The 17,911-nt window shown below is 40.7% G+C and overlaps 2 protein-coding genes across 4 annotated transcripts; one reads left to right on the top strand and one right to left on the bottom strand.

Moving 5' to 3' along the window:
* Positions 1-877: 877 nt before the first annotated feature.
* Positions 878-15,716, top strand: nup155 (nucleoporin 155). 3 transcript variants are annotated; one of them, XM_039615340.1, is made up of 34 exons: positions 878-1,054; positions 1,439-1,611; positions 3,264-3,401; positions 3,530-3,626; positions 3,789-3,859; positions 3,937-4,029; positions 4,379-4,642; positions 4,726-4,799; positions 4,909-5,000; positions 5,126-5,223; positions 5,311-5,478; positions 5,593-5,693; positions 5,811-5,981; positions 6,092-6,202; positions 6,362-6,456; positions 6,543-6,628; positions 6,776-6,917; positions 7,076-7,142; positions 7,965-8,080; positions 8,555-8,652; positions 8,776-8,909; positions 9,031-9,222; positions 9,451-9,589; positions 9,679-9,814; positions 9,904-10,057; positions 10,136-10,240; positions 11,019-11,173; positions 11,338-11,467; positions 11,567-11,680; positions 11,820-11,940; positions 12,050-12,160; positions 12,503-12,639; positions 12,763-12,869; positions 14,181-14,319. In XM_039615340.1, exons 2-34 carry the CDS (start codon positions 1,470-1,472, stop codon positions 14,317-14,319), a joined length of 4,098 nt encoding a protein of 1,365 aa, XP_039471274.1. In that variant the 5' UTR covers positions 878-1,054; positions 1,439-1,469. The 3 variants fall into 3 exon arrangements, with proteins under 3 accessions (XP_039471274.1, XP_039471272.1, XP_031598345.1); XM_039615338.1 differs by having other exon boundaries at positions 878-1,074; XM_031742485.2 differs by having other exon boundaries at positions 879-1,174; positions 14,181-15,716.
* Positions 15,717-16,119: 403 nt separating this feature from the next.
* LOC116322547 (rhodopsin) lies at positions 16,120-17,244 on the bottom strand. Its single transcript, XM_031742646.1, has one exon. It carries the CDS (start codon positions 17,242-17,244, stop codon positions 16,120-16,122), a length of 1,125 nt encoding a protein of 374 aa, XP_031598506.1.
* Positions 17,245-17,911: the final 667 nt, after the last annotated feature.

The following is a 17,911-nucleotide window of genomic DNA, read 5'->3' as shown; positions in this document are numbered from 1 at the left end:
ATCCCAAGCAATCTGTTTTAGACTCTTTCAATCAGCCCCATTTTTCTGAATCTTTACATTTGTATTGAATCTACCATTTCCAAATCACATTATTTTCGTTTTTGATCAAATTTAATGATAATTAGTTTTTATCAAGCCAGATCTTCAGAACAATTATTTATCATCATCTCATCCAGTACATATTACAAATCATCACAAGAGAAGAACATATTAGTGTCATCAACAAAAACTAGCATTTTTAACACGGTGGACACCTCACATTGAAGTACTGTGTAACTTAAACAATTGGGGACCAACACTGACCCCTGGGGGAGGCCACAAGCAATGTCCATACATATGGAGTAACAATCATTTAACTTCACAAACTATTGTTTGTTTCTTAACTAACTCCCAACCAAATTTAAAACTACACAGTAATACCATTGAGTTAATTATCTGTTATTAAAATATCATGATCTATTGTATAAAACGTCTTTCTTAATAGCCCAAACACACTGGGTTTTTTTTGTTTGTTTGTTTTTTTGTCTAAGGAGTTTGTGATGTATTTTGTTTAGTCTGATAATGCCAGTGACGTTGATCTGTTTGAAATGAAACCATACTTAATATCTGTCATTAGTTTATTGTTGTCTCATGAGATTCAGCACACATTACAGATATTCATATTTAATCACTATTTGGAATAAAACATTATGTTACACTCTAATGTTTAATTTTTGATTGCGAACCTTTTTTGAATGCATAATAAAACACAAAAGTTGCGTTTCTGCTTGAGAAACTAAAACTGCTGACCTTTATAGAATGAGCGTCTCACCTTTAAAAAAAAATCAAATTTACAAGAACAGTTGAATACATAGATTTGAAAACATCGTTATTTGAAACAGCACTGCAGATGAAACAGAATACATCACGTCTTTCAATGGTTTAAATGGTTATTTTGCGGAATATTTTACACCTCTTCTTGTGTATCTTTGGTGGATGGCAGTACAACACACTTTGAAGGAGACGAAGAAGACGTTACACCGGAAATAACCCTTTCTCTACTCCTGTGCATGAGGTTGGCGGGCTGCTAGCTGTGTATGTGTATTGTGGGTAATTCTTTGAATTTTGCTGCTCAACTGGTCAACTCAACTCGTTGACCTAACACACCAGAAACACGCGGAATCGTTTCAGTCGGGTAAAGCAATGACCGCACTTTTAAATGCTTTATTTCACTCTTAGCTGGCAGTTAGCTGTATGCTAAATAATAGGTTCTTAGTGGCAGCAGAAAGCTAACCGGTGTTCTGTCGACTAGCTAACATTAGCTAGCAGCAACTGAAAAAAAACCAAGTTCAAGTTATGTTTTTGGTGTCTCGTTTGATTATTTCTCTCGGGTCTTCACGGAGGGCATCTGGCCAAATGGTGCAGTCGAATAATTGTGGTTGAACTGCTTTTTGTGCAGATAGGATAGGGTGAGCGGTGGTTGCCCAGCCATGCCGTCCCCCGCTGGACCCAGCAGCCCCGCCGCTGCGCTCGCTGAAGCCCTGGAGAACTCCTCCCGACTCATCGACAGACACCTGCAGGATGACCGATACTTTCCTGACCTGTCAGAACTGCTCGGAGTCCCCTCACACAGTAAGCTAAGGCGAAGGAAAGACCTAATGATAGCTGTTTGTTTACAGCTCATGCAACACTAGGAGTAGCAGGAAAAACTGGGATGGATAATATCGGTGAAAGCAAATGTTGTAGGAGGTTTTGGACAAAACTTTCCTACAGAGGATCTGAGCAGTAGTTGTTGCTCATGTGTGTGTAAAATACAGCTTTCAGGAGTGACTGGGAAATATGGATGTGTTTGGGTGAAGAGAGACAGTTTAATAGTTCAGGTTGATGTGTTGTAAAGCATGAAAATGTGAAGGTTTAGCACTTAGGGTTTGTTTGGTTTTTTTTTTAAAATTAAATAATCTAAGGCAAAAAGCTTAATCAAAGTATTTGGTTAAACTCCCATAGATCATCTCATTGTAAGAATTTATTTGCCATATGTGATTTTTTTTTTTTTTTGTTTGCTTGTTTTTTGTTTTATTTAACTGTAAAAGGAGGAAAGCTAAATCTGCTCAACAGATTTATAAGCAAATGAGGCATCTTTATGTTACGCTTGCATCATGGTATTTTTTTTAAGGGGCTAAATTATTCTGTTGCTCAGTAGTTAAAAAGATAGATAAGGGAAATGCAAAGTTCACATTGGAATTATTTCATATCACTTGGCCAAATTTAGGATAAAATTCCCAGCCTAACCATCTCTGATTTTCCTGACAAAAATTCGAAAGCCAGGGTACACCTTAGACATGTTTCCAATCTGTCGAAGTCCTAGCAGATAGTGACAGGCAACCATTAACGCTCACATTTACACCTTTAGAAGTTTAGGCAATCACCAATTAACCTCACCCCATGCTAGCCTTTGGACTGTGGTAGGAAGCTGAAGTGCCCGCAGACACTGGGAGAACATGCAAACTCCACACTGGATTTGAACCCGGTACCTTCTTGCTGTGAGGCAACAGTGCTAACTGTGCTACTTATTATCAATTTGTTTTTGTGTTTAGGGGGCATTTTTAAGACTTTTCTAAACACTATTTTCTGTGGAGCCATTTTCATATAGTTTAGGTAGTTCTCAAATTCTCAAATTTTTTAGGCCAAATATCTGCTATGACATGACTGAAGGAATATGGAATTTCAAAAGTGTAGCTGTAGTTCAACATATGTTTCTGACAGCTTGAATTTTGATGAAAATTTTAATAGTTTTTGGAACACAGATTTCCATATATGAGGTGTTCGCTGTACTACAGTACTCTGTACCCCCCACACACACACACACACACACGCACACAAAAACCCATCACCAAACAACTTAATTGTAACTTTTTTTTTTGCAAACATTTGGTGTCTTTGTTTATAACTTCAGCCCCACTTTCTCAGCATGACTTTAAAAAAAAATTCTTTTTACAGATGGTATTTAAGAGAGCTTAAATTTCACAATGTGAGTCTCATGCACTAGGCTAAAAGCTAAAGCCTGTCAGCTTCCTTATTTGGAAGTATAGTCCTGGAATTTTCTTCAGGAAAATCAGAGACGGCCAAGCCTGATGCATTTGGTCAGTTGATATAGAATGAACCATTGTCTTAACACCTTTCAGTGTAATGTCTTCATATATTTCAACAACTATATTGCTTACCTTATTTTACAGTGATGGAGAAAAACTTAATACTATAAACAGACTTCCTGTTGTTCTTCACAGATATGCCGTCCCTCTCCGGGGTGTCAGATATGGACTACCCACTCCAGGGGCCTGGTTTACTCAGTGTGCCTAACCTGCCAGAGCTCAGTGCAGTCCGCCGAGTCCCTCTGCCACCTGAGCTTGTGGAGCAATTCAGCCGTATCCTTTGGTTCATTCAGGAAAAACAAATGCAATGATTTTCATCTGACATATCGAGTAGAAAATATGTTCATTGCACTTGTTTTTGTTCCACAAGTAATATGAGTTTCAGCTTAACCAACTTGTAGACATGCAGTTCAACTGCATGATGGGAGTTTTCCCTGAAATTTCTCGAGCGTGGCTTACAATCGACAATGACATCTTTATGTGGAATTACGAAGATGGGTGCGTACCTCTTGGATAAAACAGGACTGACTGACATTTACAAACCAAGTCAAGCGCACAAACTCTGCTCATATTATTAGTAATAATCTTTTTATTGTGTATTTTTATTGATGATAAAACCAGGAGTTGAGGCATTTTTTTTCTCTCTTTTATTCCTTGCAGAGGAGACGTGGCCTATTTTGATGGCCTGATTGAAACTATTTTGGCAGTCGGCCTAGTAAAACCAAAACAAGGTACGCCTAGGCACTCGCAAAGCATTTGTCATCTTTTGTTTGAGTAATTCTTATGAGTTCTGTTCTTCTTTTCTCAGGGATTTTACAGCCACACATTCACTACCTCTTAGTATTGGCCACTTCTGTGGACGTGGTCATCCTTGGGCTCAGTTTCCCCAAAAGTCAAGCTGGTAAGTGATTTCTCAACAGAATTTTTGTAATATTTTGTAGGTGACAGAAAAGAAAAGGTTTTCCTTTTAACATTAACAGTTAAACATTCCATCTTAAATCCTCCAGCGACCCTGGTATTAAGCGGCAGTACATTAAATGATATCCAGCTGTTTTAAAGGCATTTATATTCAATTTGTTACCATTTACATTGTCAGCCATATACAAATGCATGACATGCACACTTTTCAGAATCAGTGTGATGATACTTGTATGGATGTCAGGGTGGGGTAATAGGAGTAGTGCCTATCATATCATGATGTGCTTATGCTGGTTTATCTGGGTCATATTTGTATCTCTCTCTTGTTTCAGGGTTGAATGACAGCATGTCTGGTGGGATGCAGCTGCTACCAGACCCCCTGTTCTCAATCCCCACAGACAACACCTACATCCTGTCCATCACCTCCACAGATCTGGGACGCATCTTTATGGCAGGAAAGGACGGCTGTCTCTATGAGATCGCTTACCAGGCTGAGGCAGGCTGGCTGAGCCAACGCTGCAGAAAAATCAACCACTCTAAGAGCTCTCTGTCTTTCCTAATCCCTTCTGTGCTTCAGTTCTCCTTCTCTGAAGATGGTAAGGAACAGGTTCACGTTTCCAGGTGGAGTGAAATATGTCTGCCTGATTAAAGCTGACTGGAACATTGCTTCTCTCCACAGATCCCATTGTGCAGATTGCAATCGATAACTCTCGTAACACACTTTTCACACGCTCAGAAAAAGGTGTCCTTCAGGTATGAGGCACATTTTGTGCGTACATATCTTTCTGATCGGGCTGGAAAGCAATAAATGTGCAGCAATCACCTGTTGGTTAAAATAATGAAGTACTTGCATATTTTTCAGGTGTATGACCTGGGTGCTGACGGGCAAGGAATGAGTCGTGTGGCAACAATGTCACAGAGTTCAATTGTTGCGGCTGCTGGAAACATTGCCAGGCATGTTTTAGTTTAATAAACATCAATCAAGCTTCTTTTGTGTGTCATTATCTTCTCAGGGGAGAGTATTTCTTTTTTTTTTTTTTTCTCTGCCTGTTTGAAAAACTCAGTTTTTCCATTTTCAGGACAATAGATCGTTCGGTCTTCAAACCCATCGTACAGATCTCTGTGATTGACAGATCAGAGTCCTCAGATTGCCATCTGCTTGCCGTCACCCACGCAGGTATGTTATGAAATATTAATCAGTATGGGATGAAATACTAGAATACATGCATTATGTAACGTCTGTACTGATACTGTGTTTCTGCAGGTGTGCGTCTCTACTTCAGCACTACACCTTTTGCGCCTCCGCACCAGAAGAACGTTGCAGTGCGACCTAGTTTGCTAGCTTTGGTACATGTCCGCCTTCCTCCAGGTTTTTCTGCCTCCTCTACCCTCCAGAAACCCTCCAAAGTACATAAGGCACTACACAGCAAAGGTAATAAGCAAATGGCACTCAGATCCTGAATCATTTATTTGTTCATTCAGTGACGTATGGGGACTTTGTTGGCAAGGAACCACATCTGTCTTTAATACATTTGAAATCTTTCAGGTGTTCTTCTTATGGCCGCTTCTGAGACAGAGGACAGCGACATTCTGTGGTGCATCAATCACGACTCCTTTCCATTCAAGAAGCCCTTAATGGAGACACAGGTTAGCACAAAAAAGTCATGCAATAAATAAATAAAATGTATGTTTTGCCTTTCTTTGGCACTTTGTTACATAATGATCAGTTTATCTGTCATGTTCGCTGCACATGTTGCATTGCAGATGATGTCTAACGTGGATGGACACTCTTGGGCTCTTTGTGCCATTAATGAAGAGCGACCGGCCAAGATTTTTACTCCTCTGAACAAGGACCATATCCCCATCACCAGTTCTCCTGTGGTGGTCCAGCAGCACAACATCCCTCCACAGAAGTTTGTCCTCCTCTCTGCAAAGGTTAAAATTGTTGTCATGATGCTTCATGTTGCATACGTAAACTTAATCTTGTTACAGCGTGACAAGACATTATCATAACTGTACAACTAAAAGTGTCAAATCTCCTTCAGGGGAGTCATATTTTTCAAAAGCTGAGACCAGTGGATCAGCTCCGTCACCTCCTGGTGAGCTGTGCTGGAGGGGAAAGTGAAGAAATTGAACGCTTCTTCAAGCTCCACCGGGTAAAATCGCAATGACAATCACTGTGTAATATTTTATAATCCCCTTATCATAGCATGTAGCAGTAAGCCTGAGCATGTGACTAGCTAGCAGCCTCTGTGACACACAGGCACCTTCATGACATGCAACATATTTTTGAATCATTGCTGTTTTCTGTACAGGAGGAGCAGGCTTGTGCCACAGCCTTAATCCTCGCTTGCTCCAGTGCTGCTTGCGACAGAGAGGTTTCACAATGGGCCACCAGAGCCTTCTTCAGGTCAGTTAACGGTTTGATATATGTAAATTTTACAGTCACACTAAGCACAAACTAAAGGCAGTGGGGTTTTTTACAATTTTGATCAGATATGGAGGAGAAGCACAGATGAGATTTCCTGCAGCCTTGGCATCACCCAGTACTGTTGGGCCTGTGATGAGCTCTCCAGCACCGGGTAAATGAGCAAACATTTTGCTGTGTCCACCTGGCTGGTGGGATGTGACCAAATCATGCAAAACCAGATCTGTACGTGAAGAAAACAATAATTTTAATGGCTAACTATAATATTCATACCATTGTGCATTATTAATGCCCCCTTCAGGTGTTATACCCCCAGCACTGGCCACACCCTTTGCACCAATGCATTCTGGCTCTGCCCCCATCACACCTATGTCAGCTGGCCCTGAAGTGATTTTCTCCGGGAAGCACAACGGCATTTGCATCTACTTCGCACGCATTCTCGGGTTAGTAAATCCTGTCATCATTTGTCACATTTTTCTGGGTCACAGCTTAAATACTCGGCCTCAGATTCAAAGCTTTGGTTGCTGATGTGTGTTGATGTTGTCCTTAAACTGCTGAGTCACATGTCTTCCTCTCCTGTTTTCCTGCTGACTCTGAACAGAAATATTTGGGATGGCAGCCTTGCTGTCGAGAAAACTATCAGCAAAGGGAATCAGACTGTCAGTATTGTAAGTACCGTTGCAAGTAACATTACATTTACTCACAGCAGAATTGTTTGGATTGTAAAAAAAATCCTGGATGTCAAGATAATTTTCTCCAGTTGGATGGGAATAAAATGTGGGCTCCTGCCAGCTGTCCCCCTGGTTCATTCAAAATAAGGATTTGCTTTCCATTTATTAGAGATCTAGGTTTTGACACTTGATGGGTGCTTGCCATTGGATTTGCATGTTAAGGACCTGGTTTGTTCTTGCTTTCATCAGCTGAGAAATATTAGTATTATTTCTGAATTTGTCCTGTAAGTCACTCTTTAACAAGCTTTTACTAAGGCAGGTAGATCGTCTACAGTTTGGACGATCTACAGAAGATCCTCCCAAACGTTCCCATGTCATACCTCTACTGATCTCATTGCACTGTCTCCCCATCAAGTTTAGAATTCAATTCTGGTTCTGGTTTTTGTCTTTAGGGTTTTGTTTGGCAACACTTAGCTCCATCAGTGAACTTTTGCAGCCATGTCACTAGTAGGACCGCTCAAACTAACTGTCGGTCTTCTCAGAGTTTATTGTCCATCTAGATTAAAAACTAAAGGTGACAGAACTTTTGCAATTGTGGACCCTCTCTTTGGGACTCTCTGCTCCCCAGTCTATCATCTCTGAGCTCAGTGGACTCATTTTAGCATTTTATTTTTCCTCATTGTCCTCCTTTTGTGGTTTTTATTTGATGTGAAGCTCCTTGTGATTTTTATTTTGAATGGCGGTATGTAAATAAAACTATTCCTATTACTTACATGCTGTTAATAATTAACACTAGCTTTTATCTTTTGCCCACCACAGTTGGAAAGCAGTGTTAATTCATTTGATGTGGAGTCAGTCCTTCATGAGCTCTGCGGCTTGCAGGAGTTTCTGGATAAAAACTCTCAGTTCAGTCCCTCCTCTCTCGGTGCTGCAAGGTAAAGCTCCTTACAGATTTTGTTTATTCTTATTTTGAGTTAATTGCTGTATTGATACCTCAGAAAGTTGTGTTAGATCTTTTGCAACATTGCCTTCAAATTAAAGGAGTAGAGTAAAATAAATGTACAAAGAATTAAAGATTTTCCTTCAGTTCAGTGAGCAGAATGCATGATGTAACACCAGCTGGGATATGAGCAGATGGTTTAACTTTGCTGAATGTTTTAGTCTGTGGAGAACAGCTCAGCTCGAGTGATTAAGGACAGAAAAAGCTATCAAATAAAGTTGTGTTTAGATGAGAAGTCCCCTCAAACTAGCTTCTGTTCAAAACCTTCAAAAAATCAAAACACTTTCCTTTTTGATATTAATGCACAAAACAGGATCTGTAGATGCTAAAAAGATAAAAATATACTTCAACAGACTCTTGTTTCCTATCTCTTTTGTATAACATCTGTGTTGTTTCCTGTTATCTTCAGCTCCCCTGCCAACCTGCAGCAAAGGCTGCTGGGATTCATGCGTCCTGATGGAGCCAGCTCTCAGCAGGTTCAGCAGGAACTCCAGAGGAAATATCACAGTGAGTCATGAATACAGGCTTCATTTTTTCCCCTGAATAATTTTTTATTACACTATATATAAATGTGGGAAAGGAAACATAGTGTAAGTTTTTTTTTCTTTTCTTTGTCATCTCCGTTTCCAGCCAAGGCTCAAGTCTATGAGAAAGTGTCCCTGCAGGCCATCCAGCAGTTAGTGCATCGCTCATATCAGACTCTGGCCCTCTGGAAGCTTCTCTGTGATCATCAGTTCAGCCTCATTATGTCTGAGCTGCCAAAGGTGCATATGTGCACTGCAAACAGATGCTCATAACCCTGCAGTAAAACCTGTTATACAGTTGAAGCTCCCCGTTGTTTTTGGAGTGCTCCTTTGTCATTCTGCCATTTTTTGTTATTTGCAGGAGTTTCAAGAGCAGATGAAGGGAGCAAGTTTTAAAGATGTTGTGATAAGAGGCAAGGAGTTATCTGGAGCGCTCATCACAGGACTCATTAATGTCTACATCAAAGATAACGCCTCCGTGGATGCTATCAGCAATCACCTGCGCGACATCTGTCCGCTGCTGTACAGCAGCGATGACAGCGTTTGCTCCAAGGTTCATACACACACCTTGTTTTTCACCTCTGTGTTAAGTATAGTTACAATTATTGCTGCTTCAGGGGTATCACATTCGTACTTTATTGATGTGTGCGTCTTGTTTTCACATTTCTTATAATCCTCAAGGTATTTTTTAAGGCAATGAGGTCTTGTACTAAGAGGTTATTGATTTATCCACATCGATCCATGTGTCTCAGCACTGAATTTGCTCTTGTCCCCCACTCAGGCTAATGAGTTGCTGCAGAGCTCCAAGCAGATCCAGAATAAAGCAGATAAAGAGAGAACACTGAGAGAGTCTTTACGGCTCTACCAACAGATCAGCCAGCACACAGACCTCCCACTTGTTTGCTCCCAGTACAGACAGGGTAAGGAGATGCAAGACATCTCCACTATCTCTGTTTATATATATCTACTGTTCGTGAGATTTATTTTCTAACGCTGCTTATCTTCTCAGTGCGTTTTTACGAGGGAATCCTGGAGTTGTGCCTCACTGCGGCAGAGAAGAAGGATCCACAGAGGCTAGGGCCTCATTTCTACAAGAATGGAGAACCTGAGCAGGACAGAGTGGGACAGCAGGCCTTCCAGGAAAGGTAACACAAAGGAAAGAAGCCTTAAACAAATCACCCACATCAGAGATGTAGTCGTCACCGTTCTTTATCTTTGCTTTTTAAACCTCCAGACTTTCATGTTATAAGTGCATCACAGACACCATGCAGGAGCTGGTGAACCAGAGCAAAGCTGCCCCACAGTCCCCCAGTGTCCCTAAACAGCCCGGACCTCCTGTCATGACCTCTGACCCCAACATGCTCAGCAATGAAGAAGCGACCGCTCATGTGAGTAGGAGTTGCTCTCATTTCTTTCTGCTGCACTGTGTATCATCTTCCTTCTAATAAAAATCTGTTACCGTGTAGTTTGAGCAGATGCTGGGTTTGGCCCAGAGGTCTCAGGACGAGCTGTTTCACATCGCGCTCTACAACTGGCTGATTCAGGCCGACCTGACTGACAAGCTGCTCGAGGTACTGTCTGCTTGCTCGTAAATGTTTTGTTTCAGTAAAGCTTGTTTTCCTTTTTATTTTTCTTTCTTTTTTTAGTTGGCAGAAATCAGTTCTTACATCAGTTTAGATTCTATTTTCAACCAGATTTTATTGCCCCAAACACAACAGCTAATATACATGGAAGACAGATGCTGTTAAAATCTGAAAAAAATAGTTTCTTTAAATTCAAATTAATCTAGGAATTAATTGATTTCTAGTTTTAATTTGTTTGTAGATTATTATTTACATTTTGAAATGACGCTCCCCATTTATTTGCTTTCCCAAATGACCTTTTTATTTATTCATGAATTTTTCACATCTCCTTTTTATTGATTCATCCAAACCTTTTGCACCTCAGTTTCATTCAAAGAAATTGTTTTATGAAAAAAATATATAAATGAAGATGTATAAAAATAAAATGGTATTTAACAAACTAGGAGAATTAAAACAAATTTAAATACTTATCAAAGCAAGTTGAAACTGCATTTTTTTTTAATAAAAAATGTTTGGTTCCAAAAATGTGTTTCACTTGAAGTAAGACTACTAATGTAAATAAAAACTCCCCTAAAATAATAAAAAATGAATAGAAAAATGTTTAAATCCAACATTTTCAGTGTTGTTTTACTCTGATTCTTGCAGTTTTATTTTTTACACCTCCACACATTCGTGTATGACCAAATTGAAGATGCTTTTAGCATTGTCATGGTGATTACACACCAGTATATCATACCTGTGTTTGTCCCTGTGCTCTGGGGTCCAGGTGAATTCTCCATACTTGGAAGAACATCTGATGCATATGATCAAGCAGGACCAGAGTAAAGTTCATAATATGGACCTCCTGTGGCGCTACTACGAGAAGAATCGTAACTTTGGCAAAGCCGCCCACGTACTGGCCCGCCTCGCCGACATGCACAGGTTTGGATGCAGCAGCAAAATGCCAACGCCACAACATGCAACACATCTACATGGAAAATTGGCACCTCCAACACAGACTCCTTCAGCAAGTGTATACGTTATATTCAACTTATTAAAAAACAATTTAGAAAAAGTACCTTGTTGTCTGCACTCTGATCATGTAGCACGGAGATCTCACTGAAGCAGCGTTTGGAGTACATCGCTCGAGCCATCCTGTCTGCGAAGAGTTCATCCTCCATCTCAGCTCAGGCATCTGATGGAGAGTTCCTCCATGAGCTGGAAGAGAAGATGGAGGTAACCCTGACGTTGTAACGCTTACAGTGAAAGAAATCCTAGCCTGAAATTCAGCACATTCTGCTCATGCTCTGTTTGTCTACTTCCCCTCTGCTGTAGCTTGTGCGTATCCAAGTACAGATACAGGAAACCCTGATCAGACAGTACTCCCATCATCCCTCTGTGAAAAATGTCATCTCTCAGTTGGACTCGGAGCTAATGGACATCACAAAGGTAACGTGCAACTGTGGAACAGAGAAGAGTGTTTTTAGGAGTATTTTAACACGCTAGCCCTAATTTAAAGGTGATGGATAAAGAGTTTTGTTTTTACAGTGAATGGAAATTTGTTTGTGGAACTGTTTTTGTTGCATAGCTCTACGGAGAGTTTGCCGATCATTTCAAATTGTCTGAATGCAAACTGGCCATCATTCACTGCGCTGGACACTCTGACCCGATCCTGGTGCACTCGCTGTGGCAGGAGATCTTGGAGAAAGGTGAGCCAAATTTCAATATCCCACAAAAATGCAACCTGGGGCTTTATATTTTTATTCATTTATTTTTTTGCATGCCTTATATCTCACTTATGGCTCTTCTCTCTTTCAGAACTGGAAGATACTGTGGCCATGAGTCCAGTGGATAGAATGAGGTCTCTTAATCTGAAGCTGGTATCGCTTGGAAAGATTTATGCTGGAACACCGAGATATTTCCCTTTGGGTAAGCTGTAATTACATTGAGTTTTAGTCTGATTAACATTTGCCAGCTTGCACTTTAAAATTTTGTCAACAGTTATGTAATTGGAGTTCCCTTTAGCATCATTTATGTCAGCATGTCTCTGGTGTGCAGGTCTGTAGGGTCATGTTGGTGATTGAGGCGATTGCTTAATTATCCTCCTTTTTATAACCAGCATGTTCAAGCTTGTCATGCCTATGGAGGCATTGATTAATTTTATATAAATCATCGGTACTTGCATGCGTACACATAATCAATTACGTACCCGGGAGTGAACATATTGCTGAGTATGCGATGCTAAGGAGCTGATGTGTCCTGTGATTGCAGAGTTTCTAGTAAAGTTCCTGGAGCAGGAGGTTTGCCGGCTCAACTGGGATGTGGGATTCGTTACATCTACCATGCAGGAGATTGGAGTGCAGTTGCCACGTCTGTTGGAGGTCTATGACCAGCTCCTCAAAACTCGGGTACATGCATCGCCCCGTGACTTTTTAAGCTGAACTTCCTTTTAGTCTTTTCAATAATGACCCAGTTATCTCAATGAATCCAAAAACCAACCCTTTGTTTGTTCGTTTTAAAATTTTTCATAGGATCCTTGCTGGCAACGTCTGAGGAAACCGCTTCATTTAGTGGAGTGTATTCATGTGCTTCTCTCAGGATATGTAGAAGACCCCAGCAGGGTACCAACTTATGACAGGTAATTAGGGTCTGTTCAGCTCCTGGCCTGTAGTGGCTGCTGTAGTGTTCACAGCATTAACCTAAGGTCCCCGGTGAGCATTACTGTCACAACTGTTGCCATCAGTCAGTGTGTAAGCTGATTATTTTATTTCTTTTAGATACACATTCATCAACTTTACTGTACATGTGCCAGTGTTAGCTAAATCTCTGTTGAACTTTTATCCCCTGGACAGATGTTGAAAGGAAAAAAACAACACTATTTAAAGCCATTTAAAAGAACAGAGCAAAAAAGTCCAGGAAAATGAACCATATACAATAAAAACCACTGATATTAAATAGTACTGGAATAGGGGGTTTAAGTTTGCAGAGGCAGTTAAAACACAACCACATAATCTCTCATTGTACTACAGATGAACCTGTGAAACTTTAACCGAGATTACATGCAAAGGAATCATAAGAGGCATGCTTTTGTTTACTCAATGGGGTGAAGATCAGAACTGAGAAGCTCTCAGGCCCAAATTATACTCCATTTTGGACAAGGACAGCTGCAGATCCGACGGCCGAGCAGGCATTCCTGTAGTGTTCCTTCTGGTAGTCTGCTGGCTATGCACGTGTGTAGTTGGTGCATTAAAACATAAATTCTCCAGGGACGAGTCTGGCGAGACGTTTACACTGGAGAGTATGATCTTGGCTTTATTTTCAAGACTTTAGATATAATCTTAAGCTAAATTTTAAATGCTGTCAGCACAGGAAGAAAGTGCTTACAAAGCATAACAGAGAGTAATGACGCTGAACATTTTTTTTTTTTTAGTAAGCAACTGCATTTTCTAATTTTACACCAAAAATAGAAAATGTATTAAATGTTCCATAAAAGGAGCAAAATGATCACACTTTAAATACAGGTTTATCTTGATCACACTAGTGTTTTCTTTTTCTTTTTTTTTCCCCTCTTCAGTGTGATGCATTTTTGCTGTTTCTAAGCAACAGATCATGCCCATCATGCCAGCTCCCAGCAGGCAGTCAGATACCGTGGACAAACATGTAAAACCTCACCTCGTTTGGCCACGCGTGATGTTTAGTTTGCACTTTGATCATTTCTCTGTGATTTATTCAGGTCAGAGCTCACTAAGACTATCTGAAGCATCCCATCTATATCCATCAAGGATTTTAAAGTTTCTCCCAGCTTTACTTTGCCTCTCTCCGCTGAGAAAGAGAGAACAGTTAGATCAACCATGAAATTTTCTTGGATGAGATTTAAATGATTGAGGGAAGAACAGAGCGCCTAGTGATTTACAAACATTGTAAAGTTGTTTTGTTTTGTTTTTTGCAGACGTCGCTTCACTAACGTGTGTCTTGACAACATCTGCGGTTACCTCGTGGAGCTGCAGTCCCTGAGCCCAAACTCTGTCCTTCAACAAACCATCGGCAACTTCAAGTCCCTTCAGGCAAAGCTGGAGAAACTCCACTGATGTAACTCATAATTTTATTACATCAGGACAAGAGTCGGGTGACTTGTGGGTGTTGCCCTGTTGGCCTTAAGTGAAAACTGCTGATTTAAAGTGTGTTTACATTGTCAGCAAAGGACAATATGATGATGACGTTTGTATTACAAAGTAGTTTGGCTCTTTTTTCCCCTCCAGTTCGTCTTGCAGCTTGGAGAGACAGGTTTTTATAACTTATTTGATACATTTTGTTAGTTTAAACATTATCCAGAAATACACCCTTGGAAAGAATGACTGTTATTTGCATTGTGTGCAGATAGCTGTCATATATCTAAAGATGAGAAGACTTTTTTTTTTCATCACAAATATAAAATCCCTTTAAATTTTACAGCTTATTGGTTATAGTGGAAATGCAGGGTTGATTTTTCTGGTAAAATGTCCCCGACTGAAGCCATTTCTTCACAGGGGAATGATTTTGATTGTTCTATTGCCTGTCTGCCAACAGTTTAGTTTTATATGTTGTAATTATGTACATAACTTGGCCATAATGCCGTCTTTTCTGCCGCAAGTCATTTACACATTTCATTTTATTAATTACAATGAATGTTTTGTCTGCTTGGGCGTTAGATTTAACGGTGCCATTGTGTGTGAGTGCTTTTTTGTGATTGTTTTGAAAGCGGAATGATTTTTTAACACTGCAAACTCTGGCCCACTTGGAAGAAAAATAAATAAAACTCATTTTTAATGAAATAAAACAGCACTTTTGAGGATGTTTTCAAAACACTACACAGAAACTGTGTCTGTGAACTAGACACACATGTTCTTGGTTGAACTATATCTGTGTGAAACTTTACAAATTATCAGCAGAAAGGGGCATTTAATTGCTTTGGGTGGATGTGACACTGTTTACATAATTATCTTTAATTGAATCCCGCACTCATGCTTTCTTAGAAACATCAGCCCTACAAGGCAGTAATTGCTAAATTACAATTAGCTGTGTGCTGGAGTACACAATTGTGTTTTAATTCTTAGCCTCATGAGAAATAAACTGATTTTGACCTGATGTTGGGTTGATTTTTGTTGGTATACTTGCACATGCTCCAGCATAGTAAGCCATGCATAATGTCTGTGAGGGGAAAATGTTTGAAGGTTTGCATCTTGATAGTGTTTTCCTAATGCTTAAATGTTTTTGTAGAAAACTAAGCCAGAACAAATACAGGGTTTTCCTTGAGTATGTGTAAACATTTTCCATTTGATTGTTTTAGACACATGATTGTCAGATATGTGTTTTTATAGCTGAGAAGTAGCAAACTGAACATATGGCAAACTATTGGAACAAGCTAAAAGCCATCTTTTATTTGTGATGATGTAATCTCAGATACAATAAAGATGACAGTACCTTCTGTTAAGCGTACAACCAGTCACATTGAAACCATTTACACTCTGTCACTCTGAAATCACCAGAGAGCTCGTTCTAAGTAGGTGAGGGCCACTTGTCATATTGAATTTTCCACTCTTTAAATGATAGTCAGGAGGTCTTGAATATATCGTGCTTCTCTCAGAAGTTTAGAGGCAGCTGTGGGCATTGCAAAGCCTTCAAAATATTTGCTTAAAATAGGTCTGAGTTCTGACTTCTATGTCCACTTTGTAAAACGGTGTGCTCTGACTGATTTGGATCTAGCCTTTTATAGTGCAGGAGAAATAAAATGTATAAATAAATAAATAAATGCAGATGAATAAACAGTGAAGCAGTTTGATATAATGTGTTGGACAGCTGAGTAAAAAGAGAGTACACTGAGGATCAAGAGAAAGAGCTGGAAGTCATTTTTATCTTTTGGATGAGCAAGTGAGTTTTTTCACTCCGTGCAGGAAGATGTAGGGAATGATGCACGTGTAGGAGGCTGCGATGTAGCTGGACACCTCCACTACTATTGATGAAGTGTGGATGTTGTTAGTAATGTGCAGAAGCAAATGAGTCAGCCAGCATACCAGCACCACGCTGGCTACAGCCACCACGCTCTTGGCTGCTCTCACCTGAGTGCTCGAGTTCGGATGGGGTTTAGATGGTATCTGAGAGGGCCTCGAGAGATTTGGCTGAGCTCCAACGCTGCAGTTCTGGGGAGCGTTGCGGAGACTATGGCCCGATGGCTGGCGGTTTGGAGAGGAAGGAGCAGGCACACCTGTATAAATGTGGTTTGTAGATGTAGAATCTCTGAGATCTTTTAAGCTGGTTGGACCAGAGATGATGCTGACTGACGCCTTGTTGCGTTTGCTCTCAAACCTCTTTCGTTCCTCTTTAACCATCTCCTTGGTTTGATCAGAGTTATGACTCCTTATACGTTGGTGGTTTTGAAGCAGAGTGATGACAATCTGGGCGCTGGCAAATACAATCCCAGCCATAGGTAAAGCGTTAGCCAGGGTTAAATAAATTGCTTCATATGTTTGCCTAGCATTTGGATTAGGGAAGATCTCTATGCAGTCTTCGTGGCTGTCATTTGCCCCCTCCAGTGTGAAGAAGAAGAAGTGTGGGACGCTGAAGACCACAGCCACCGTCCAGCTCCCAGCAAGCAGACAGCCCACGAGGCACAGGCTGTCCATCTGCACCGGTGCGCCGCCTCGTTTCAGGGAGCCGACCAGCTTCTGGTGCCAGAAAACGCTGATGAAGAAGGTTGTGAAGATGCTGCTGGTTTCAGAGAGGCCGGCACAGAAGCAAAACACTCCGCAGTAGGTCTCCCCCAGGAACCATCGCCCAGCAAAATCTGCCATGGTGTCAGGCAGGTCCACTAGGTAGTTGGTGATGAGGTTGGAGATGGCCAGATTGATGAAAAGGACCTCGTTTGTGCGGATGCTGGATTTGTGCCTGGGCAGGGAGCATATAGCCAGCCAGTTGTTTCCCAGGATCCCTGCAATAAACATGAGTCCTCTGATGATGGATTCAATCAACTCTTCCATTGTTTCACAAGATCAGGCAACAACTTGTCAGCCTTTAGATCAGTGTGGGAGCTTCACAACCTTAATATAATCTGAGGAGGATGCTGTTAGCGTTAGACATTTATAGAGGAGGGGAGAAATGGCCCAACCCCATGGAGCTTTCATTGTGCAGTCCCACTGAGATGGATGTGTGTGTTTCTCATGTCATGCCTTCCCAGGAAACTTCCCCTGGTAGATTATAGAAACTGCCATTTGAGTAAAACACAGAAAGAGGTAAATCCAAAGCCAAATCTTCAGTTCAGTGAACAAACAGTCCAAGTAAAGCTTGTTCAAAGACATGTGAATGGAGCTCTGACCGAATGAATTCCTGCCAGCAGTTGAGAGTTTATTGGCACTAATCTTTGGTGTGTAGAAAATCATCACAAAAGTGTCCTAATTATCATCTTTTGTATTGTAGCTAGACTTTGTGATTTTCTCCATGATTTTTTATTTTTTTTAACGATTAGACAAGGAACATTGTTCTTTTAATTTGACAAAGTTTCTGCCTCTGCCTGCCAAACCTTGAAAATATAACTGTTGTGCATCCTTAAATCTTCTAATCCCTTGGTCTTCCTGGTTAAACCACAGCAGGGGCGTGTCTGGTGGGGTGGAGGTGGCACCAGCCCCTCCCCCCAGTTTTTAAAGCTGT

Source organism: Oreochromis aureus, linkage group 7 (genome assembly GCF_013358895.1).
Source record: "Oreochromis aureus strain Israel breed Guangdong linkage group 7, ZZ_aureus, whole genome shotgun sequence".
NCBI lineage: Eukaryota > Metazoa > Chordata > Actinopteri > Cichliformes > Cichlidae > Oreochromis > Oreochromis aureus.
The sequence above is the reverse complement of the archived record's forward strand: the minus strand, read 5'-3'. Positions and strand labels throughout refer to the sequence as shown.

What these genes read in the sequence shown, in the direction of transcription:
- LOC116322547 (XM_031742646.1), bottom strand. Translation starts at nt 17,244, where the DNA reads ATGGAAGAGTTGATTGAATCCATCATCAGAGGACTCATGTTTATTGCA.
- nup155 (XM_031742485.2), top strand. Translation starts at nt 1,470, where the DNA reads ATGCCGTCCCCCGCTGGACCCAGCAGCCCCGCCGCTGCGCTCGCTGAA. An exon ending in ATGACAGCGTTTGCTCCAAG is followed by an intron (nt 9,223 to 9,450) that starts GTTCATACACAC and finishes TCCCCCACTCAG; the next exon opens with GCTAATGAGTTGCTGCAGAG. An exon ending in AGGGTACCAACTTATGACAG is followed by an intron (nt 12,870 to 14,180) that starts GTAATTAGGGTC and finishes TGTTTTTTGCAG; the next exon opens with ACGTCGCTTCACTAACGTGT.